This window comes from Rhinoderma darwinii, chromosome 2 (genome assembly GCF_050947455.1).
Source record: "Rhinoderma darwinii isolate aRhiDar2 chromosome 2, aRhiDar2.hap1, whole genome shotgun sequence".
NCBI classification, from domain to species: Eukaryota; Metazoa; Chordata; class Amphibia; order Anura; family Rhinodermatidae; genus Rhinoderma; species Rhinoderma darwinii.
The window spans coordinates 428445544-428470994 of NC_134688.1; the positions used below are offsets into that span (position 1 = coordinate 428445544).

The 25451-nt window shown below is 42.1% G+C and overlaps 1 protein-coding gene across 1 annotated transcript in view; it reads left to right on the forward strand.

The window, feature by feature from the left end:
• The window catches only part of ADORA2B (adenosine A2b receptor), a 100952-nt gene extending 82092 nt beyond the window's left edge, over positions 1-18860 (forward strand). Inside the window, exon 2 of the mRNA XM_075854365.1 lies at positions 13467-18860. Coding sequence (XP_075710480.1) covers positions 13467-14157 — 691 coding nt within the window. The 3' untranslated portion in view covers positions 14158-18860. The remainder of the gene's footprint in view (positions 1-13466) is intronic.
• Positions 18861-25451: the final 6591 nt, after the last annotated feature.

Genomic DNA, 25451 nt, shown 5'->3' on the forward strand with positions numbered 1-25451 from the left:
GCTTCTGTGCACTGCACGTGATTTTCACGCACCCATTGACTTCAATGGGTGCGTGATGCGCGAAAAACGCACAAATAACGGACATGTTGTGAGTTTTATGCAGCGGACACACGCTGCGTGAAAATCACGGACTGTCTGAACGGCCCCTTTGACTAACATAGGTCCGTGCGAGGCGAGTGAAAATCACGCGCATGGCACGGACGTATATCACGTTCGTCTGAATAAGCCCTAATTCCAATGTACAAGACTTATTTTCAGTTGCATGTGACTGACTTTCAGACAGATGTGCGTCCGTGGTTTTAACGCACCCATTGACGTCAAAGGGGCACGTAGGTGTGTGAAAACGCACCAATATAGGACATGCAGTGAGTTTCACGCAATGGACCTTCACTGCGTGAAAACTCAGGCATGTGTGAATAGCTCCATTGAAACCAATTGTTTCAACGCACAGCACACGGACGAGAATCGCGCTCGTCTGAATGAACCCTTACAGTGTATCTGTTTTAGAGAGGACTAGACTTTCTCCTATCTGTCAATGAATCAGCAATGGAGATAGAAAAAATTGGATGTTCCTTATTTTTCGGAGGAACATTCCTAAAATCCATAGCAGACAGGTGGTTGTGGATCAGCACCAATGTTCTGCTGGTACGATTCTCAGATGTTTATGCTGTATACTGCTTCTTTATCAGACAATTGGACCTTAACTAACACAAAAGAATGGTGGGTTTTCTAGTCACTCAATGAACATCATAAAATGCCACAGGGACCATAGACTATTATTAACTTTGTTGAGAATGGGTATGGTGTAGCTGGTCTATTGCTTCATTGATGATAACAGATAAGCAATCTACTAAGCAATGCTAGCCGGGGAAATATATTAAGACTGATGTGTCACCTAATGTATGTCGGTGGAAAACATGGCAAATATGTTAAGAGGTGCACACCTCCTAATTTATTTGGCGCATCTTTGGCTGTCAGAAATGCAAGTCTACGGCTGCCGTGAACACGTGTAGATTTGCGTCATAACTTAAGACAGTTTCTGGCGTAAATTATGATAAATCTGTCTTTCCGGTAGAGGCCCCCACCTCCTTGGCTATGCCCCAACCCTTTTAACTCACCACTTTCGGGAAGTGGTGAGAAAAGTAAAAAGTGGCAAATTTTAGCACAGCTATGGCATGTGCCAAAATTTGTGACTTTTTTTACCTGTTGATATATTCCCTCCCTTAAATGGTTGTCAATGTACCCTGACAATTTTGGCAAGACCCATTGACAGTTTATGGATCAATGGAGACTGTTAAGGCCATTTTAGACCGGCCATTTATTGGGCAGATCGGGGTTCCCGATAATTGCCCTGTGTAAACAATCAGCTGATGAACGAACAAACGTTCATCAGCTGATTGCATTGTTTTAAATGCCAAAACTATTATCGTTGTCGGCAGCACATCTCCCTGATGTGCTGCCGACATGATAAAAATGTATGGGGACGAGTAATCGGAGTAACAAGCGCTCGCCCCCATATATAGCTCCATGCGAAAGAAGCAAACGAGCGCCGATTAACAAGCTGTCTCTTTGATCGGAGCTTGTTTACACGGTCCACTTCGGGCCATGTAATATCACCTTTAGACCCAATCCAAAGGTCTGCAGTTTAAGTAAAGATAGGCCGATTAGCAGATTGTATTTCCCTTGTCTGATTCTTATTATTTCTGTGAAAAAAGTCTGAGGATTTGATCAACCGTTCACCTCCCCTGCTCTATTTAATTAATAAGCATGGTCTTTTCTGAATGTTAATGGGGCCATTTTAATTATTAGAAAGTTATTTTTGATTTCTAGCCAGCTTAAATCGTTCGGTAAAATGTCTGTGGTTCATGATTAGTTTTCTATTTTACTTCCAAAATAATGTCTGCTAGAAAAGACTTAGAAATGGCAGTGTTTGTGTATAATGGACCACATCTTTAAAGATGATGAGGACCTGCTCACAGATTCCAGCCGATAGTGCACTGATCTGGTATAATTACTATCTGCTCCCTCTATTTGCAGATGATAACAGCTAAAAACAACTTAGCCATTGGACTGAAATCCTCTTAACACCTCATTAGCTAATGAAGACAGTTGCTGTGATGAATCTGCTTGATGAAAACGCCCCACAGTTTTAATTCCAGCTGTAGATGAGAGCTATAAATATGGAGCTTTGTGTTGCTTAAAGGGGTAATTTTTTTGGGGGATTTTTTTTTGTGTTTGGCTTCATGTTTTGAACCCGGCATCTATGTACAAAAATGTCTCCCCAATTCCAGCACTTTTTTTTTCCTGGATCCCCCCCGTTCCAGAGATATGGCCCACTATTGTGTTGGCTCCCTCAGGGCCGGTTTTAGACACAGTGTGGCCCTGGGCAAAGTTAAAGTGGGGCCCCAAATGTTGAATTAGTGCCCGTTCGATCTGCGTCGGGGTTCCGTTGATGGCTTCCGTCAGACCTTTCCGTCGAGGAACCCATGAATTCAAACCAAACTGAAACCATAGCTTCCCGATTGCATTGCCACTGATTTGAATGGTAATGTTTCAATTGCAAATGGTAAGTCCCTTCCGACCATCAGCAGTTTAAGTTTGGGGGACTTTTCCATGAGCATTCTTACCTTACATTGCTTCTTCTCAATACCAGCATCTAAAAGACCTTGTGGGTATATCTCCTATCGACAGAAATACCATAGGCAGTGGGCATCCATTTCCTGAGTGCCTTGTGCATCTGAAGTGGCTCCATGGGGCTATGCCAACCACTGCCTGAGGAATACCTCAGCCGCCCATGACATGAAAGAAGAATCTGGTTATTCTTTGTTTTTCACAAATATAACATACAGTCCTTGATGGGCTCGGGATATGTCTTCTGGACGTCTCCACTTACTGGACATCCTGAGAATTCATACATTCTGACATGGATAACAGACATTTGTAAACCTGAAAAACACATTATGGTTATGTCTTGTCAGCTTAGTGTAAAAATTTACAGTAAACCTCTCAATTCCACATCAATCTCATAGTAAACCTATTCTCTAGCCAGAGATCTTCTATGGATCCGTTATTTCCTGCCAGCAACATAAACAAGCACGTCTTCCGAGCCAATTTTCCCGCAGAGACTCTTTTGCGGAAGAATTGGCTTCATTTGTGCGAGAGTATTTTCACACATATAGAATTTGAAGCTACTAAATCTGGCAGATGTCTCTATAATGCCAGTAATCCCACCCGTCCAAATGTCTGTAATAAGGGCCAGCATTCAGTGGTGTCAGGTCCATGCAGGTGCCTACAGAATGACTAGTTGTCCTGTCTGCCAAGGGAGGTCCTGCTGGTTAAATGGCGCTATTCAGGCATCTGGAGGAGACAGTTATTTCTAGCATGCTGGCTTTTGCTTCGACAGTGACATTTATGCGTACCAGGACAGTCATGTCTTTTCTTTATAAGAAACCTAATAGGTGTAAATTCAGGTGTTTATTACTAGCTGTCAAATGTGGATTTAAATGATCAGTCTACATCCAACAGTAACATACGATCTGCAGATTTCATGTGAGATGCTGTACAGTGGCTAGCCACACCAGCTTAAAGGGGTTGCCTGTGTTTTTTCCCTATACCCTATAAAGTAATTCTGTTAACAGAGGGGAGTCCAGGACACTCCTCTATAGCCACAGCAGAAAGCGGCTACAAAGAGGGTCTCCAACACTGGAGGACCTAGCCTGTCCTGCGTTACAACAGACAGCCCATAAATTTCAGTGGCACATTTTGTTTCAGAAACTTCTGCCAGTAAAAAGCGGTATCATTCACCTGAATGTGGTTGTTTCTGCAGCAGGTGCATGGATTTATGCAAATTTCATGCAGATGAATGGAACAGACTTTTATGCAGCAAAATCTGCCGCGTGTGACTGCACGCTAAGGGTTAGTTCACATGTAGCGTAAATATTGTGGATTTTCCGCAACAGAATTTGTTGCGGAAAATCCGCAGCAAATACTGTGGCAGCAAAGTAAATGAGATAAAACAAATCTCATCCCCACGCTGCGTAAATACTGAATGGAAAAAACGCTCAGAAATTTACCTGCGGTGCAGAATTTTATTCCACAGCATGTCAATTGTATTTGCGTAAGCGCTGCTTATTCGTTGCAGTTTTTCTCCATTGAATTCAATGGAGAGGTAAATCCCACGACAACTAGCAGTTGTTGCATTTTTTTGCGGCAGGTTCTCATACATACCCAGAACTCTGTGTTCCTCCCTCCGCGTGGCCTCCTGGGATGACATTTCATCCCATGTGACCGCTGCAGCCAATCACAGGCTGTAGCGGAGGGATGAAACGCCATTCCAGGAGGCCAGCCTGCAGCAGACATTCCGGGTGAAAAACCGCACCACAGTTTGCTGCGCTTTTTCGCCCGGAATTCCCTGCGGCGCACCGGGCGGATATGCTGCGTGCTTTTACGCAGCGTATCCACCCCGTGTGAACTCAGCCTAAGGCTTTGTTCCAACAGTGCAGATTTTTCATGCATTTTTGCAGCCGAAACCAGAATTGGATCCAGGAGAGGAGACCCTTTAAGGCCTTCCTTTATGTATTTCTTCTGTTTAGGTTTCGTTCCTCGTTTTGACTTAAACAATACATAAAAAATTTGTATCAAATCTGCACTGTGCACCTTCTGTGTAACTATATCTACCTTTAAAGGGTTATTCCCACCTTAAGCCTTAATCCCCCCCCCCCCCCCTAGATTCAAAAAGGGCCTGTTCACATCAGCGTTCAGTTTCCGTTGATGGGTTCCATCAGACGTTTCCGTCGGAAGAACCCATCAACAGAAAGGCAAACGGAATCCTTCTGTTGCAAATGGTTCAGTTTGTCTCCGTTACGTAAGGTTTCCATTTTTTTTACGGAATCAATAGCGCAATCGACTGTCGTACATTATGATATCAATATATTAGACTGATGAAAAGATCTTTTAACTCCCTTACCTTCCATACGATTAGCGATTTCTCCAAAAGGAGTCCTGAAGTGACCATAAGATTTGTATCCATCTAGAGAGATCTCATGTGACAATTGTTTATGCCTTAGATTGTGACCCATGAGATATGAGATTATTCACAGTGGAAGGCTGAAGGACTTTCTGTTGTGTGGATGAAAGAATGGATCATTGTGTGTCGAGGTTGAGAAAAAAATCAATATGTTACACTAAGGGCAATCTACTCTACCCATATTCTAGTATTGATTTGTATCCGTGTCCTTCTCTAGTTTCTTTAGTTTACTCTTGCTGCTATACCCTGGCTTTCCAAAACACCCATCATAAAGAGAGCGGCGTGAACATGGTCGTACTCTTCTTCTACAGAACATCAAGTCTGTAGGGCAATCTGGTTTAGTCCATCTGAATTTCTAATATGGGTCTTAAAAGCAATAACAATAATGTGTGGTAATTCTGGCAGGAATGTCCTCTTGGTGTTCTTGGATAAGTAGTCCATTTATGCAAATTTCAGGAAAAGAACTTCCATTTGTGGTACTTGGGTTAATTCAAAGATGAAATACTCAGATTTGTAAAGTCATAATGACTCATTAACATTATAAATTCTATATTTCTATAGCTTAGAACACTTTAGCAGCATGTACTGAGACCTAGAAACTGTACAAGCTCCTCCAACTAAATAAAACAATTACAGACATATTTTATTTTTAACGGACAGTGGAAAAAAGTGCTACCCTATCCTTAGTCTACAAGTCTGTATTAGGGTATGTTCACACGTAGTGTTTTCAGCCGTTTTTCGGGCCATAAACGTTCAGAAAAACGGCTGAAAAATCGGAAGCAGAACGCCTACAAACATCTGCCCAATGGGAAAAATGGCGTTCTGTTCCGACGAGCCTGGCCTCCTGGGATGACGCTTCAGTCCGTGTGAACGTTGTAGGCTGTAATTGGCTGCAGCAGTGACATGGGATGATACACAGTTCAGCTAGGTTCTCCAGCACCCGGGGCAAAGATTCAGTTTGGCGCCCACCCCCCAACCTCTTTCCCGACAACTCCTTTCCCCTCGCCGTGTTTGTTTTCTCTACCAATCAATGACGTGTCATTTCTTTTCCACATTTCTTTTTATGTAACTCGAGCATAAAAACATTTGTACATTTTACAAGCAATATAGTTCTATACACAACACCAGAACAAAGCCCAGTACATATATACAGCACCAGAACCAAGCTCAGTACATAAATACAGCCCCAGAACAAAGCTCAATACATATATACAGCACCAGCACAAATACAGCCCAATTTAGTGCAACACCTGCTGTACAGTTTTGTACAGCGTAAAACGACAGCTCCCAGCATGGCCCGAACAATGGTAAGGCTATGCTGGGAGTTGCTGTTTCACAAAAAATAAATCATATCATAATCATACCACCCATCATCTCGCTGCGGATCATACAGTGACTACAGTGCTGATTAGAGGCAGAATGAACATTTACATTAAGTGACTCACCGGTGACGTCTCAGATTCTAGTTCTTTTTCTCCATCCGGTCCAGACCTCTATGAAGACTTCTCTCGGTCACAGCCCATTTCTGCAGTTTCCCGCCTAGATGTCTTCAGCTTCTCACTTTTGCAACATTTCTACACCTATAAATAAAGATAGAGTTATCATTATACCACACACTACGCCCCTAAATATAATAGCGCCAAACACTGCACCTCTGATTATAATAGCACCATACACCGTGTCCCACACACACACTGTGCCCCCTGTAGATAGTGTCTGCCATATAGCCCCTGTAGATAGTGCCCCCATAGAGCCCCCTGTAGATAGTGCCCCCATATAGCCCACCCCTCTAAATAGTGTCCCACAAATAGCTCCCCCTATAGTGCTCTACAGATAGCCCACCCCTGTATATAGCCCCCTGTAGATATAGCCCAGCCCTGTATATAGTGCTCAACAGATAGCACACCCCTGTAAATAGTCCCCATGGAGATATAACCCACCCCTGTATATAGTGCTCCACAGTTAGCCCACCCCTGTATATAGCCCCCCTGTAGATATAGCCCACCCCTGTATATAGTGCTCAACAGATAGCACACCCCTGTAAATAGCCCCCCTGTAGATATAACCCACCCCTGTATATAGTGCTCCACAGATAGCCCACCCCTGTATATAGCCCCCCTGTAGATATAGCCCACCCCTGTATATAGTGCTCAACATATAGTCCACCCCTGTATATAGCCCCCCAGTAGATATAGCCCACCCCTGTATATAGTGCTCCATAGATCGCCCACCCCTGTATATAGTACCCCTGTAGATATAGCCCACCCCTTTTTTTATAGTCCCCCTGTAGATATAGCCCACCCCTGTATATAGTGCTCAACAGATAGCCCACCCCTGTATATAGCCCCCCTGTAGATATAGCCCACTCCTGTATATAGTGCTCCATAGATAGCCCACCCCTGTATATAGCCCCCCTGTAGATATAGCCCACTCCTGTATAGAGTGCTCCACAGATAGCCCACCCCTCTATATAGCCCCCCTGTAGATATAGCCCACCCCTGTATATAGTGCTCCACATATAATCCACCCCTGTATATAGCCCCCCTGTAGATATAGCCCACCCCTGTATATAGTGCTCCATAGATCGCCCACCCCTGTATATAGCCCCCCTGTAGATATAGCCCACCCCTGTATATAGTATCCCACAAATAGCTCTCCCTATAGTGCTCCACAGAAAGCCCACCCCTGTATATAGCCCCCTGTAGATATAGCCCAACCCTGTATATAGTGCTCCACATATAGTCCACCCCTGTATATAGTGTTTCACAGATAGCCCACCCCTGTATAAAGCCCCCTGTAGATATAGCCCACCCCTGTATATAGTGCTCCATAGATCGCCCACCCCTGTATATAGCCCCCCTGTAGATATAGCCCACCCCTGTATATAGTATCCCACAAATAGCTCCCTCTATAGTGCTCCACAGAAAGCCCACCCCTGTATATAGCCCCCCTGTACATATAGTCCACCCCTGTATATAGTGCTCCACAGATAGCCCACCCTTGTATATACAGGGGTGGGCTATCTGTGGCATACTATATACAGGGGTGGACTATATGTACAGGGGGGCTATATACAGGGGTGGGCTTTCTGTGGATCACTATGGGGGAGCTATTTGTGGGATACTATAAACATGGGTGGGCTATATCTACAGGGGGACTATATACAGGGGTGGGCTATATCTACAGGGGGGCTATATACAACACTATTTACAGGGGTGGGCTATATCTACAGGGGGGGCTATATAGCCACCCCCTGTAGATATAGCCTACACCTGTATATAGTGCCCCATAGATCGCCCACCCCTTTATATAGCCCCCCTGTAGTTATAGCCCAGCCCTGTATATAGTGCTCCACAGTTAGCCCACCCCTGTATATAGCCCCCCTAGATATAGCCCACCCCTGTATATAGTGCTCAACAGATAGCACACCCCTGTAAATAGCCCCCCTGTAGATATAACCCACCCCTGTATATAGTGCTCCACAGATAGCCCACCCCTGTATATAGCCCCCCTGTAGATATAGCCCACCCCTGTATATAGTGCTCCACATATAGTCCACCCCTGTATATAGTGCTCCACATATAGTCCACCCCTGTATATAGCCCCCCTGTAGATATAGCCCACCCCTGTATATAGTGCTCCATAGATCGCCCACCCCTGTATATAGCACCCCTGTAGATATAGCCCACCCCTTTTTTTATAGTCCCCCTGTAGATATAGCCCACCCCTGTATATAGTGCTCAACAGATAGCACACCTCTGTATATAGCCCCCCTGTAGATATAGCCTGTCCCTGTATATAGTGCTCCACAGATAGCCCACCCCTCTATATAGCCCCCCTGTAGATATAGCCCACCCCTGTATATAGTATCCCACAAATAGTGCTCCACAGAAAGCCCACCCCTGTATATAGCCCCCTGTAGATATAGCCCACCCCTGTATATAGTGCTCTACATATAGGCCACCCCTGTATATAGTGTTTCACAGATAGCCCACCCCTGTATAAAGCCCCCCTGTAGATATAGCCTACCCCTTTATATAGTGCCCCATAGATCGCCCACCCCTTTATATAGCCCACCCCTGTATATGGTGCTCCATAGATAGCCCATCCCAGTATATAGCCCCCCTGTAGATAGACACCCCCCATAGATAAAGCCCCCCCCCCATAGTTAAAGCCCCCACCGTGTAGCTAAAGCCCCCCCCCCTTAGATAAAGTCCCCCCGTAGATAAAGTCCCCCTTGGAGATAAAGCCCCCCACCCGTAGATAAAGCCCCCCTTGTAGATACAGCCACACACTTTTTTATTACAATAAAAAAAAAATAATATTCAAACTCGCCTTAATCCCGTTCACACGCCGGCCGGCCGGCAGCCATGGAGACCTGCTCTCTTCTGCACAGTTCTCCTGGGGGTTGAACGAAGCGTCTATGAAAGGAGCTGATTGGCTGGGCAGGATGACTTTGCCTGTCATTCAGCGCCTTTCAGCGACGGAAGCTTCACTGTACAAAAGCGCTGAATAGCCGGGCACGGAACGTACCCTGTCATTCATTGCTTTTAATTGTACCTGTGTCCTATAGACACAGGTACAATTATAGTGCAGGAGGAGGTGGCGCTGGCGCCCCCCTCTTAGTTGCGCCCGGGGCACATGCCCTGCCTGCCCCTCCCCCCAGCTACGTCATCCCAGGAGGCTGGCCTGGACGGAGAACGAGGAAAGCGTCGCTATGACAATGCCCAGGTGGTAAGTATTAACTTTTTTTAAATAAATTTTGAACAAAAAAAAGTTTTCATTTCTGACTTGCGATTTTTGCGGTGAAATTGCAGCTTTTCCACCGCAAAAATCGCAACTTTATCTATTTGTTGAAGGTTTTACCTCCCATTGAATTCAGTGGGAAAAACCCGCAACAAAAGGTCAGCGATTCCGCAACAGAAACTGGCATGCTGCGGAGTAAAAAAACCGGACCACAGGTCAATTTCTGAACGGTTTCTTGGCAGATTTATTTTGCAGCGTGTGGACGAGATTTGTTCAAATCTCATCCACTCCGCTGCTACTGTAATACGCCGCAGATTTTCCAAAATGAAATCCGTTGTGGAAAATCTGCAGTGTATACGCTGTGTGTGAGCATGACTTTTCCCCTAGAAGCAGTACATGCAACTCCCTATATAACTCCCTTGTATGGCGTGCAATGGAATATAGAATTGGAGGTACAGTATATAGGCCCATAGAATTCTAGGGGTGCCGTATTGCAGATCCATACAACAAAGAATTTCACACAGCCATATTATGGATCTGTAAGGCCAAAACTCACATGAGTAGTACAAGAGGCCCATCTTTTCCATGTCACCTCCAAAAGATCCTGAGATTTATCTTCAGATGAACATTGGTGCCGGCAGGAGGAGCTGTAGGTTTTAGTGCTCTTGTGTGTTTGGGTAACAGAATTCCATATAAACAGCATTCATTCTCCCAAGACGTATTCCATCCTATCACTTATATATTACTTACGGTATATGATTTTGAGCTTATTTTGAGTGCTTTAATAGAGGACCTCTCCCCTCTCCTGACATGTCTATTTCAGCAAATCCATAAAATGACAATAATGGAACATACTTTGCGTTGTGCTGTTCCTTTTTATTCCTCCTAAAATTTCATGAATAAATTAACAACTGGGTATTACCATTCTTCTCATCAACGGAGTGTTCCCCTAAACAGTCTCAGTCTGTTAGCACTGATTGGACACTGTCAGTCTGTGTAGGGACCCCCCCCCCCCCTAACTAGTAACACCCTGTTGTCAATTTATTCATAAATGTCTAGAGTTCTAAGATAAGATGCTCCAAAATTTTAATTTTATAGGGAATACAATTATTTACTGAAACAACATGTGAGGAGAAGTGACAGGTCCTGTTTAAGTACAATTATAATGACGTATTATTGTTTCCTAGTTGCATATAATTATAAGGATTCAGGTAATAATAGTGATAGGCACTCATACAGATTTCCTGTCAGGCAAAGTCTGGAAGAGACCACAATGGGGAAGCACAGTAAAACAAAGAGTAAGGGCTTATTCACACGAACGTGGGGAAACTTGGACGTGAAAAACTGACGTTTTTCACATCCGGGTTCACCCGTGTGGTACCCGTTTTCACGGATCCCCATAGACTTGAGTCGAGGGATCCGTGAAAACAGAAGAAAATAGGACATGTTCTATATTTCAACAGACCCTTCACACGGTCCGTTGAAACAACGGCCACGTGAACGGCCCCATTGAAATACATGCGTCCGTGTGACGACCGTTGTTTTAACAGCTGTCACACTGACCTATTCAACGTTCTTGTCAAGAAGAAACACTTGAATTTGGGCGCCTGTGAAGATTTTATTAGCTATATCATGTTTTATCTGCTGTGAAAGTGATAGTCATCACCACATTATAAGTGCCCTGTCTCCTACATAAGGAGATCGGCGCTGTAATGTAGGTGACAGTAATGCTTTTTATTTAAAAAAAACGATCTTTTTTCACAAAGTTAGGAGCGATTTAAGTTTATGCTAATGAGCTTTCTTAATGCCCAAGTGGGCGTACTTTTACTTTCGACCAAGTGGGCGTTGTACAGAGGAGTGCATGACGCTGACCAATCGGCATCATGCACTACTCTCCATTCATTTACACTGCACTAGCGATATAGATATATCACTGTGTGCAGCCTCATACACAAGCCCTAACATTACTACAGTGTCCTGATAATGAATATACATGACCATCCAGCCTGGACGTCATGTGTACTCAGAATCCTGACACTTCTGACTCTTTTTTTTGTGAGATTCCAGCAACGGATACGAAATCTCGCGAGATCTCGGAGCTAAACGAGATTTGGTTTTACTTGCCGGAATCTCACAAAAAAAGATTCAGAAGTGTCAGGATTCTGAGTACACATGACGTCCAGGTTGGATTTCATGTGTATTCATTATCAGGACACTAGTAATGTTAGGGGTTGTGTATGTAGCTGCACATAGTGATATATCTATATCGCTAGTGCAGTGTAAATGAATGGAGAGGAGTGCATGATGCTGATTGGTCAGCGTCATGCACTCCTCTGTACAACGCCCACTTGGTCGAAAGTAAAAGTACGCCCACTTGGGCATTAAGAAAGCTCATTAGCATAAACTTAAATCGCTCCTAACGTTGTGAAAAAAGATCGTATTTTTAAATAAAAAGCATTACTGTCACCTACATTACAGCGCCGATCATATTATGTAGGAGACAGGACACTTATAATGTGGTGACAGAGTCTCTTTAAATACTAGAGATAAGGCCGGGGCTACACGGAGACATTTTGTAGAGCTACTCATTGATGTTTAACTCTTGAGTGACCGCTGCGGTCTACACGATTGCACGCAACTCAATGTAATTATTTGGATGGCAGCTGTAGCTCAATAGTTAAAATCAATCAGTAGTACTATCAAAAATCTCAGTGCAGCCCTGGACTAAAGCAGAGCTGAATTTTTCACTTTAGAATAACGTATGGCAATAACTGGATGTGTTTAATTGTGGTTCTAAATAAAACTGCAGATAAGTTTACATATAACGTGGCGATACATATTGGGGCAGTCTACGTTTTTTACTGTAAAAGTTAGGCCCTCATATGAACGCTCGTTCCCAATCATTTCCCTGTGTAAACAGGGCAACGATCAGCCGATGAACGAGCAAACTCTCAGGGAGACGTGCTGCTGACATGATGGAAATGTATGTAGTACATATAACATAGTAATGAGCGCTCGTCCCCATACATAGCTCCTTGTGAAAGGAGCAATTGAGTGCCAATCAATGAGCTGTCTCATCTAGCTGGACATCTTAGACACTTTTTTTTTTCGTATACCACCTCTTAATTGGCTTCGTTTACTCCAGGGTTTTTTTAGCCAATCTTTTGGAGAACGACGTTATATTTGAAGCCACGCCCCTTTTCTGCTAGCCAACACCCCTTGTGGAGCACAGCGCGAAAAGTGTCTAAAACTGTTAATAAACTGTATTCTCGCGATAGGTGGCAGTCCTAGGGGTGGGGTAGTCACCCTTTAGACATTTCTGGCGTATCCTACAAATACAACATAAATATCAATGGTCAGAATATTTCTTCAACAAATGAAGATTAAGTACACAATACTTAAATATATACAATGAATATTATATCAAGTTTAGTGTAACTAGCACATACAATGCTATATATTACATGCAATCTTGAATCAATAATGTTGCCAAAGTTAAAGGGGGAAAAAACATGAACAATTATTTGATTATCTGTTAATAATATGACACCACCATATTCCACAGTGATGGACACACAATCTTGTCAACAGTCTGTCATATGAATAATAAAATCGCATATCTTATTGGAGTTATATAATAATTATATTCTAATATTATTATAATTTTGTATTGAATTTTTTTTTCTTCTTGCAGGTACAAAAGTTTAGTTACGGGAAAAAGAGCAAGAGCCGTTATTGCCGTTTTCTGGATTCTCTCATTCGGTATAGGTTTGACTCCATTAATGGGCTGGAATTGCTTGGCTGCAGACTGTGGTGGAAGAGGAAACATTTCCATTCATAACGCCACTGTTTCGTGTTTATTTGAAAAAGTAGTCACAATGACTTACATGGTGTACTTCAACTTTTTTGGTTGTGTTCTTCTTCCACTGTTAATCATGTTGGGAATATACATCAAGATCTTTATGGTTGCTCGCAAGCAACTCAGGCAAATTGAACTTAAGTGTGTGGGTGCAGACAACTCAAGGACCACTCTCCAGAGAGAAGTGAATGCCGCCAAGTCTTTGGCTATTATTGTGGGCCTGTTTGCTTTTTGCTGGCTACCCATCCACATACTGAACTGCATCACTCTCTTTGACCCGAAGTTTTACCATGAAAAACCAGCGTGGGCTATGTACATGGCTATTCTCTTCTCTCATGCCAACTCTGTAGTGAATCCTATCATATACGCCTACAAAATCAGAGACTTCCGCTACACTTTCCGTAAGATCATTTCAAAGTACCTTGTCTGCAAAAAGGACAACTTTTCTAAATGCCCCAAGGGCAGCATTGGAAACAGCAGGCACTTGCATATCAGTTCTGTAAGTGCTGGCAATGCTTTTATGTGACCCACAGACTTCTTAACTCAACCCATGTGGACAAAGCCCCACGTGGTGTTGGGTAGGTTACATAGACGTATACTGTAAATCTGTTGGTGGGACCATTAAGGATATGATAACTGACCACTTTGCTGCTGCACTTTTGTTCATTTGAGATGTACACCATTCGTTTTTTACTACAATGTATTGCTGAAGGTTGCGATTATCTCCTCTGCACTGACAAATGTTCTGCTGGTTTTATCAAACTCTTGTGATACTGTTCGATGCTTGTAGTATAAGAAACATTTATAAGAGGGATGTGCACATAATTCCCAAAACTAATATTTCCACTTAGAATAAGCGACCAAAGCCATGAATAGTTACAGTGGAAGGAAAGCTTCAAACCTGTAGAAAAATGTACATTAGTTTGTTTATGAAGCACATTATTTATACAAGTCTTTGATAAGTTTGTTTGGTTGTAGAGTCAATTTTTATTGTTTTGTAGATTTTTTTAATTTCAGAAATGTTCTTTTACTTTGAGATCATGCATACAGTTCAATTTATTTAAAGTTGTTGCTTGTCAGTCTGTGTATTTAGTACTTGACCAAATGAAGGTGCGTAAAGTGATCATAGGATAGACTGATATATGCTAATAAGTCAGAACCTGGAATAAGTTTCCGCAACTACAGATGTGAACAGGCAATGTAATGGTAAAACACTATGGGGAGTAGTGACATTCAAAAAGGGACATAAAAGCTAAAAAACAAACAAAAACATACTAGCCCCAAGTTGTTAAAATATAAAATTGCCTATGTTTGCCCCAGGAAGCATCATTTTTGTGTCCTCTGCCTTCTCCTTCCTCTATTTCTAATCTGGGTCAAACTGGCCCATTACAGTACCACAGGATCCTCCGTTGGGCCCAGGCATAGGCACAAAAATGGTCCACAAAGGTCCAGCAGAAGACACCATTTTTGCGTCACTTGCCACTAGTGTCTACATTTTATAGGTTGATTCACAAATAATCTTTTAGATGATATGTCCTGTAAAAAAAAAAATAAAATGCAATTTAAAGTGGACAAATCATTTCCACTGGAGGACCCAAGGAAACCAAGTCCGAGACTGGTTCTAGTGCATGTGAAACCATAAATATAGGAAAATTAGATCTGTCATTGTCTGGAAGTCTGTCTGCAATGGAGACCAGGGAAGAGCTGAGCCCTACCCTTTTAGCTAAATTCCGCCTTTCTCACAAGTCAAAGATGGAGGGGACTAGGTGGAGGACACCTATTTGCTACCAGAAGACTGTTTGTATCAGGAGCTTGAAGAAAGCCTTGGAGGCATACAACTAGAGGTTCTTATTTTTCTTCTCATTCACTTTTAGGTTAGAGTGTCCCTTTAATAACTTGTACTCCACCAACATCTTGGAGAATTCCCCAGTGTGAAAAATCTAATTTGTCTTTATAGTAATAATAAAAAACACAACATAATTTCTGTAATATCCTATCAACCACCATATTGATGTTATGTCAGATTATTTGCCTTGACTTCCTTTAAAGTCTAAGAACATGGCTCCTTTCTTCTAGAAACAATGCCACACTTGTCCATGGGCGGTCTGTGGTATTGTAGATCAGACCTATTTAAGTGATTGTTGCTGAGCTGCAATACCACACACATCCAATGGAAAAGTGGCGCTCTTTCTGGAAGGAAGTAGCCATATCCTTCTAATCTCATAAATTCCTTTAATGTTCACATAACAACTGTGTTTTACTGGCAATAATGTCATACACAATTGCTCACTTCAAGTATCTCTTCTGTACTGGTGTTCAATATTTGAGAATACACAGACAATATTCCAGACACATTCTGAATTTCTTAATAATGACTGGACCAGAGAAGCACTGAGTAATTGACTGGCTACGTCTTGCTTTGCTCTTCGGGGGGTTCAAACGTAGAACAGCTACGGTGCATCCTTGTCCCTGAAGCCTGATCTCAGATTAGAAGCAAAAGAAAAAGTCAATTCTTATTCAAGGTCCAGGGGCCAAAGCACAAATTCGAAGTATCCTGAATGAATTGTGTGTGTGTGTGTGTATATATACATATATATATATATATATATATATATATATATATATATATATATATATATATATATATGAATATACACATACACACACCCTATATTTATATATATTTGTACTGTTTCTGTGATTGTAGAAGGGAAAACACAAAGGGGTCTTCTGATTCAAAACGATTGAGTGGGTCTAATAGAACTCGCTTATGTTTGTGTTACAGACAATCTGAAGTTCACTTTCATGGTGAAGGGCTACACATTACTGTGATCATGTTTTATTTAGACAGTTTTCAATTATTTACAATATGAAGAAAATGGATAAGGCTGCACTACGGAAGAATAGTCGTACAGATATAAGAGACCACAAGATCTAAACTACAAGGCTTCTGACTGTCACATACACATATGGTATATGTGTGTATGTTATCTACACATAGTAACATAACCAAGACCGCCTCCAGGTTTATGTGGGCCCTTGGGCATAGTAGACTTAGTGGGCCCCTTTGCGGGGGGAACTCATGGCGGCAGTAAAGCGGAAGAAAATGTCAGTTTGTGCACCATATAGAAGTTAGGCCCCCTGGTTTGTGCCCCCATATATACAGTGCCCTGTAGATAATGCCACAGTGCCCTCTGTAGATAGTGCCACAGCGCCCTCTGTATAGTGCCACAGCGCCCTCTGTATAGTGCCATAGCGCCCTCTGTAGATAGTGGCACAGCGCCCTCTGTGGATAGTGCCACACACACACTCCCTTGTAGATAGCACCATTGGGGTTCCATCTAGGAGTGGAGTCCCCAGCCAGAGCGTTGCCGACACTCTGCTGGCCATGGATTCCTCTCCTGGAGGAGCCCCTGACGTTACTTTCCATTTATGGATAGTGACGTCAGAGGCTTCTCCAGGCGGGGGAATCCCCGGCCAGAGCTTCAGCAACGCTCTGGCTGGGGATTCCAGTTCCCTCTGGTAGCAAAATCTCCGGCCACAGCATCGGCAACGCTCTGGGGGGATTTCTCTCTTAGACAGGGGCTCCCTCTAGGAGCGAAATCCACGGCAAGAGCGTCAGCAACTCTCCGGCTGGGGATTGCGCTCCTGAAGGAGCCATAGTGGCAGCGGTTCGCCGGGTGCGGACGCCGGCCCTGAACACAACCCTTGTATTAGTGAGGCTTCTGTATGCCTGCCTGGGTACTGTCTACAGCATATTCTTTAAAATGTCTCATACCTCACAAGGATCTCTGACGTTTCTCAAAACTGCCAGGTTTCTGATAATCATGGCAACTCTGTCAAGTGTATATGCATGCTAAATATGTAACAGTTATACAGCAGGCACAACCCACGTATAACCTGACATGGTTCAGACATTTCTATACTTGTCGCACCCGCAGAGAATAATAAGCAAGTGACTGATCTGTGCCCATTCACGTGTTGAAGTTGAAGTGCGGTTAGAACCGCATTGAAAATCGGCATCTGAAAACCGCATGCCTTTTTACTGCGATATGGTGCATTTTTTAATGCGGTTGTGTTTTTTTTACCTCAAATGCAATGTGTGAATTGACCTTAGCTGTCTCAAAAAAATGTCTCACTCCTTTGATAAACATGAAGCACGCCATCTGCAACCCTCTTCCACTAGTATTAAGACACGAGGTCCATTGCTAGCTAAACATTCCAGTGCTGCTCAGCGCCAGGGCCTTATACGCGACGGAGCACTCAACGTCATCAGTATTGCGTTCTGCTGCTGCCCTGTGTGAGTATCTCGTGTGAGCCGTGCCATCCTGAGGGGACCCGCAGGGGAAAAGAGGAGCAGTGGGGTGGGCATAATATTTTTTTTTTTTATTTTATTTTTTTTAACTGTCAGATGTGGAGGGGGGGGGTATTTCTATCCCTATTATGATAGTATGGCCATTTCTCATTCAATACCATCTTCATTCCATTATAAATCCAGCAGAATGTCATTCCGGATGAGAAACATTGTATAATACGCCTCTCAGTGCAGCCTAACTCCATAAACACCATCTTAAATTATTTTAAGTCCCCGGTTTTGATAAAGTACCTTTTTTTGAATACTGTGATTTTTTTATTTTATTTAATACTGTACTGTTTTGCACTTTAATGGTTAAATGCAGAATTTTACAATATTTATAAAGAACGTGTTAGTTTTAGTTATGTACATTCCCAGGAAATTCATGAAATGATCTTTTTGGTGTCAAGTCTGTTTTAAAGTGTAACTTTATTTTGCATAAAATCTAAAAACAAAAAAAAAAGAAAATATGGAGAATTGTTTCAACAGCGACGTTCCTTCACATATATAACAGCCCTTGTAATGTGATTTTCAATGGAACATATGGACTGACGCATCTTCCACCTGGTTTCATCTGTACCCTGCATGCCCTTTTAAATGGACGGGCTTGAAGGACCACCTGGAATATTAATAGGACTACATGGACCGTCTATGACTTTTTTGGGGGCACAGCTCCATTTGTCACCATGTAATGTCATTGTTGTTGTTAAGGTTTTGCACATACAAGACACGTTGATATGTTAAAGATGATTGGAGATGCCTCAGATCAATGAGACTTTTTTTTTTTTTAAAAGCCACCTTGCCTTGAATTCTTTTAATTAGGCTGAACAATATGTTACAATGTTCTCGGTCGTTCAGCACTTTGCTTTTAGCCTTTTTTTCATGTTTAAATAAAAGCACTAACATGGTCATTAGTGAGTCATTTTTTTGGAAAATTACTTGTATGCAGTGATTTTTTGTATATAGTACAAAAGGTAAGGTATGGGACTTGAAAGTATCAATTCCTTGACTAACATATAGATTTCGGGACAAAAAAATGCATTTGCCCTGTGAAGGACCCTTTAAGCTGTGTTCACACGGGCCATTTTTATGGTCCGTTTTTCTCCATTTACCGGTACTTCAATAGCAATAGGGAAAAAACACAATGAAAATACGTGTGGGGCAAAGAGCTACTTCTATGGCCCGCTCTTATTGTATAATGATAACATTCTGTAGTGATTCCATACTCGATGTAGGCAGCTCCTGGTTTAGAATGTACCTCCAGTTATAAATAAGATAGCATGAATCTTAGCGAATATATAGTTAATAATGTTCTATTAGGCATTTGTGCTCCATCTGCTCTCCCCCCTCTTTTGCAAATTTTGTGCAACCACTTCCACCACTAGGGGGACCCATCTGTATTCTGTGTAATATGGCTCCTATTGCTTTGAAAAGAGATCAAACTTGTTTAGAATTGGAGGTAAACCTTAAAATGAATACAATGGACCACCTATCAATGAATCAAGCAAGCACTAGGGACATAAATGTGGTTTTACACTGGCATACATTCACCCGTGTTTACCACCTTTAAATGAGCAGCGATACACAATACCACTTGTCGATTGCTGCTCGTCTGCTCCATTCAAGCCGCGCTATGATCGTTAGTATGGGGACGGACAATTGTTACTACGATCGTTTGTCCCCATACATTTGAATCTTGTCGGCAGCACATCCCCTGTTTACACAGGACGGGCTGCTGACTAGTGACCATTTTTTCGACCACATATAAGATTGATCAGCCGATGAACAAGCGTTTGATCGTTCATTAGCCGATCTTTGCCCTATTTACACAGAGCATTACGGAAACACACGGCTTGACAATTGACAGACTGTAATTACACAAATAGTATATATTAGTACAGCCCTTCCACTTTTTTTTGTAAAAGTGATCAAAATCCTTATAGGGGAATTACAGGTAGGGCTGGGCATTTATGACCTAAATCAAAATCACGATTGATTGATTTGTAACCTTGATTACGATTATTGAACAATTATTTAGGCCACAAACATTTTGCATACCACGCCCACTATTTGCATGCTACGCCATTGAATTAATATACACCAAATCCTGTACCCATCAGGTCTTGCGGGACTGACGGGTTCAGTGTCAGTGGGTCTTGCGTGTCTCTGACACTTAGATGTGATCGATTACAGGTGAATCCTGAGTGTCAGAGACACGCAGGACCCGCTGACACTGAACCGGTCAGTTCTGCAGACCTGACGGATTCAGGTCTTAGCGCATTATATAGCTGCTGTGTATACAAAATACAGAGCAGCTGTATCTAAAAAAAAAAGTAAAAAGCGTTTTTAATAAAAACAAATTATAATGTTGCACAAAGCACACCGATTGACCGTATTAAAAAAAAAAAACGCTTTCGAAGGTGTACATAGCCTTTAATCAATTAGCTGAAGCTGAGCAGGACTAGAAAGAGCATCTCTCTGGAAGACTCAGCACAATTTCAATGGGCAATATGTAATGCTCTATGGGAATTTATCATCAGAAAATAACATTATTTAAATCAGGTTAAATAGCTGACCTGTCGAGGCTTGGACTTCACAAGAACTCTGAAGGTGTCCTGTAGTATCTGGCACCAAGATGTTAGAAGCAGGTCCGTTAAGTCTTGGAAGTTGCGAGGTGGGACCCCCATGATGGAACGGTTTTTACAGCACATCCCACAAATGCTTGATCGGATAAGAGATCCGGGGAATTTGGAGGCCAAGTCAACACCTTGTACTCTTTGTCGTGTCACTCAAACCATTCCTGAACAACTTTTGCAGTGTGGCAGGCGTATTATCCTGCTGAAAGATGACACTGTAGTTAGGGAATACCGATGTCATGAAGGGGTGTACTTGGTCTGCAACAATGTTTAGGTAGGTGGTACAAAGTAACATCCACATGAATGCTCAGATCATCACACAGCCCCTGACGACTTCCCTTCTTCCTATAGTGCATCCTGGTGCCATCTTTTCCCCAGGTAAGTGACACGCGCCCAGCCAACCACATGATGTAAAAGAAAACATGATTCATCAGACCAGGCCATCTTTTTCCATTGCTCCATGGTCCAGTTCTGATGCTCACGTGCCCATTGTAGGTGCTTTCAGTGGTAGACAGGTGTTAGCATGGGCACTCTGATCGGTCAGTGGCTACGCTGTCCCAAACGCAGCAAGCTGCTATATACTGTGTGTTCTGACATCTATCATAGCCAGCATTACATTGTTCAGCAATTTGTGCTACAGTAGCTCTTCTGTAGGATCGGAACAGACAGGCTAGCCTTTGCCCTCCAATGCACATCAATGAGCCTTGGGCACTCGTGACCCTGTCGCCTTGTTCACCGTTTGTCCTTTCTTGTGCCACTTTTAATAAGTCCTAACCGCATACCAGGAGCAACCTGCTGTTTGGAAGATGCTCTGACCCATTTGTTTAGCAATCATAATTTGGCCCTTGTCAAAGTCTCTCAGATACTTACACATGTCCATTTTTCCTGCTTTCAACGCATTCACTTTAAGAATGGACTATTCACTTGCTGCCTAATATATCCCATCACAGGTGCCATTGTAAGGAGATTATCAATGTTAATCCAGTCACCTGTCCGTGGTTTTGTGGTTATGGATGAATGGTGTAAATATATATATCTATATATATATATATATATATATATATATATAAATATTTATTTTTGCTGGTATTTTTTTATGTGACTATTCGTATATTAAAAATTGTGAAATATTTAAATATTTTTTTTACACCAGCCCCTAGAGCAGCCACTTAATGTTTTCTCCAGTTCACGTTTCCGTTTCGCTGCGTATACTGGGATTGGGTCAGCAGAGTCATCACATTATTGGAGGGCAGGGAGTTAATTATAGCTCTATTGTACTTCTGGAGACAGGATAGCAACACTATACATCCACACAGATAAGGCTCGGTATGCATTTCCCCTGCCACCCTAGGGTCTCTTACTCCATCACTTCTTGGAGACTAATAATCTTTGATATTGACTCCCATTCACTTCAGCTGCCATGAAGCACACACACACACCCTGCTGTACTGTTTATATACACAATACTGGAGGGAAGTGTGCGCTCCAATGTGGCCACCCCAGGGAAGTTTTTAAAAATAAGAAATGAATAGCTACAACATAAAAAATATATATATATTTTGCACCAATGAAATTGGAGAGAATTGCACCTAACTTATTAAAAGGTGCCACCGCTTCATAAATCTTATGCATTGGGCAATGTCTGGCTATTCAATTCCCCTTTTATGCCTGCTATGAACAGCTGTACATTTGCGCTACTAGTTTGCACCTTTTTTTTTGCCTTGGATGAGTCTAGAAATATATTTACAGCTTTACTCCTCACTCCAAAAAATTCAAAGCAAGAATAGTGGCCGAAGACAAATGTCACAGATTTGCTGCAAATTGAGAATCGACTCCTTAACCTGTGCCACTGCCGCCCAAATCAGGCGTATTCTGAATAATAAATGTGGGCCATTATTTCTCTTCTACAGACTTAAACCTAATTAAATCCCTTTCATTTCCCCGGTGATGGAGAATTGAGCGCTCTCAAACAACTTGTGATTAACTTACATTCGGGGACAAGTCTAACAAGAAGGGGTTGACCAATGCACTGCAGACACAGTCAGAAATATAACAGCTTGTAACTGCGGACAGGCCTGCAGGGCAAGAGCATGCAATCTGGCATTCCTGCTAATTACTATAAGTAGCTAGAACTGGAGATTTATTAGCTCTAAAGGTCGAACTTCACGCGTTAACAAAATCAAAATGTTGGATACATTAATATATAAGAGGAATGAACCACAGACTAATTGTCAGCATACAAATACAGTAAATTAAATGTAAATTGAAGAAAACCACAAGTAAAAGATGGCAAGAACCTGTTTTATCATTCCTTATGAGTGATACTATTCCCTTCTAATGCAATCAAAACCATGCGTAAACTTGTGTGTATCACACTATGACACTGCATAAATGGTTTTAAAAAGGGATCCTTTTTTATTAACTTTTCTAATAAACAGTGTACCGATCTTTGAAAGATCTGTATTTACCTTAAAATTATTTTATCATTTAAAGGGGTTGTCCAGTTTTATAAAAAATAAAAGTCCAATACCCTGTTATGCAATTCTAGGTTAATAAAGTGGGGTTCTCCATTCAGGATCCTAACTTATTAGTCAAAACTGAGAGTGGCTACAAAGAGCATGTCTTGCTCTGGAGAACCCGTTTCATTCTGTTACTTGATTTTAACCCCTTCCCGCTCCTTGATGTACTATTAGGTCATGATAAGTGCATCGTTCGCGCTCCATGACCTAATAGTACGTCACGGGGGAATCGGCCGGCACATACAGGAGCTGTGACAACTGCTGTCTCGTTCAATAGCGATCGCGACTCCTGAGGGGTTAAACCACCATTGACGTCCTGCTACATGATAGCGGGTTCCGATGGTTACTATGGCAACCGGAGGCCTAACAATGACCTCCGGCTATACCACCTACAGAAGCCTAGTGGGTCCTGACAAAGCTAGGACTCACTATGCTTGCTGTCAGCGAGTAGCTGACCGCTCTAATACACTGCGCGATCAGGGCCTCTTGCCTTCAAGTCCCCTAGTGGGACAAAATAAGAAAGTTTAAAAAAAAGCTGTGTAAAATTAAAAGTTTTAAAGTAATAAAAGTAAAAAATCACCCTTTTTCCCTAATCAGTCCTTTATTATTAAATAAATAAACTATACATAATTAGTATCGCCGCGTCCGTAACGGCTGAACTACCGAAGGATTTTTGCTATTTATCCCATGCGGTGAACGCCATAAAAGAAAATAATAATAAACCATACCAGAATCACAATTTTTTTGGTCACTTAGCCTCCCAAAAAACTGAATAAAAAGATCAAAAAGTCACATATACCTAAAAACGGTACTGATAGAAACTACAGTTCGTTATGGAAAAAACAAGTCATCACACGGCTTTTTTGATGGAAAAATAAAAAAATAATGGCTGTATTTTATTGTGCATACCCCATAAGTCATAAAACTAACATATGGTATCGCTGTAATCGTATCGCCCCGCAGAATAAAGTGAATATTTTATTTATAACGCACGGTGAACACAAAAAAAACAACAAATAGTAGAATTGCTGTTTTTTACTCACCACATAAGAAATAGCATAAAAATGTATCAAAAAGTCGCATGCACCCCATGAAAACTACAATGAATTTCTCAAGGGGTCTAGTTTCCAAAATGGGGTCACTTTTAAGGGGTTTCCCCTGTACTGGTACCTCAGAAGCTCTGCAAATGCGACATGGCGCCCAGAAACCAGTCCAGCAAAATCGACATGCCAAATAGCACTCCTGCCCTTCTGAGCTCTGCCGTTTGTGCAACCAGAAGTTTATGACCACATATGGGGTATTGCCGTAATCGGGAGAAATTGCTTTACTTGTAAAAGTAAAAATGTTGGGGAGCTTTTTCTCCTTTTTTCCTTGTAAAAATTTGTACCTTTTATCGGCAAAATATGATTTTCAATAGCACAGCCTAATTCTACAAAATGAAGCAAAATAACCTGTGGGGTCTAAATGCTCACTTTACCCCTCAATAAGTTCATTGAGGGGTGTAGTTTGCCAAATAGGGTCACTTTTGGGGTGTTTCCACTGTTTTGGCACCACAACACCTCTTCAAACCGGACATGATGCCTAATAAAAAGGAGGCCTCAAAATCCACTAGGTGCTCCTTTGCTTCGGCCGGAGCTTCGGTCCATTATCACACTTGGGCCACGTGGGATATTTCTAAAAACTGCAGAATCTGGGCAATAAGTATTGAGTTGCGTTTCTCTGGTAAAACCTTTTGTTTTAAAAAAAAATCAAAACTTGTCAATGTTACCTCTACTTTGCTTTAAAGAGGCTCTGTCACCAGATTTTCAAACCCCTATCTCCTATTGCAGCAGATCGGCACTGCAATGTAGATAACAGTAACGTTTTTGTTTTTTTCAAAAACGAGCCTTTTTGGCCAAGTTAGACGCTGTGTGTCTGAACTGCCAGAAGCTGGGTGGTAACGAAGAGAAGTGGATGATGCTGATTCGTCAGCATCATACACTTCTATTCACAACGCCCAGCTAGTAAAAAAAGTAAAAACGCCCAGATGTACACACACAATACACGCCCAGATGTACACACACAATACACGCCCACTTGGACATAACTTTAAACACGCCCAGTTGTACTTAAGAAAGGCTCATTTGCATAAATATAAAAATGGTCATAACTTGGCCAAAAATGCTCGTTTTTGAAAAAAAAAAACAACGTTACTGTTATCTACATTTCAGCGCCGATCTGCTGCAATACGAGATAGGGGTTTGAAAATCTGGTGACAGAGCCTCTTTAAATTCCTGTGAAACGTTAAGAAACTTTCTAAATGTTGTTTTGA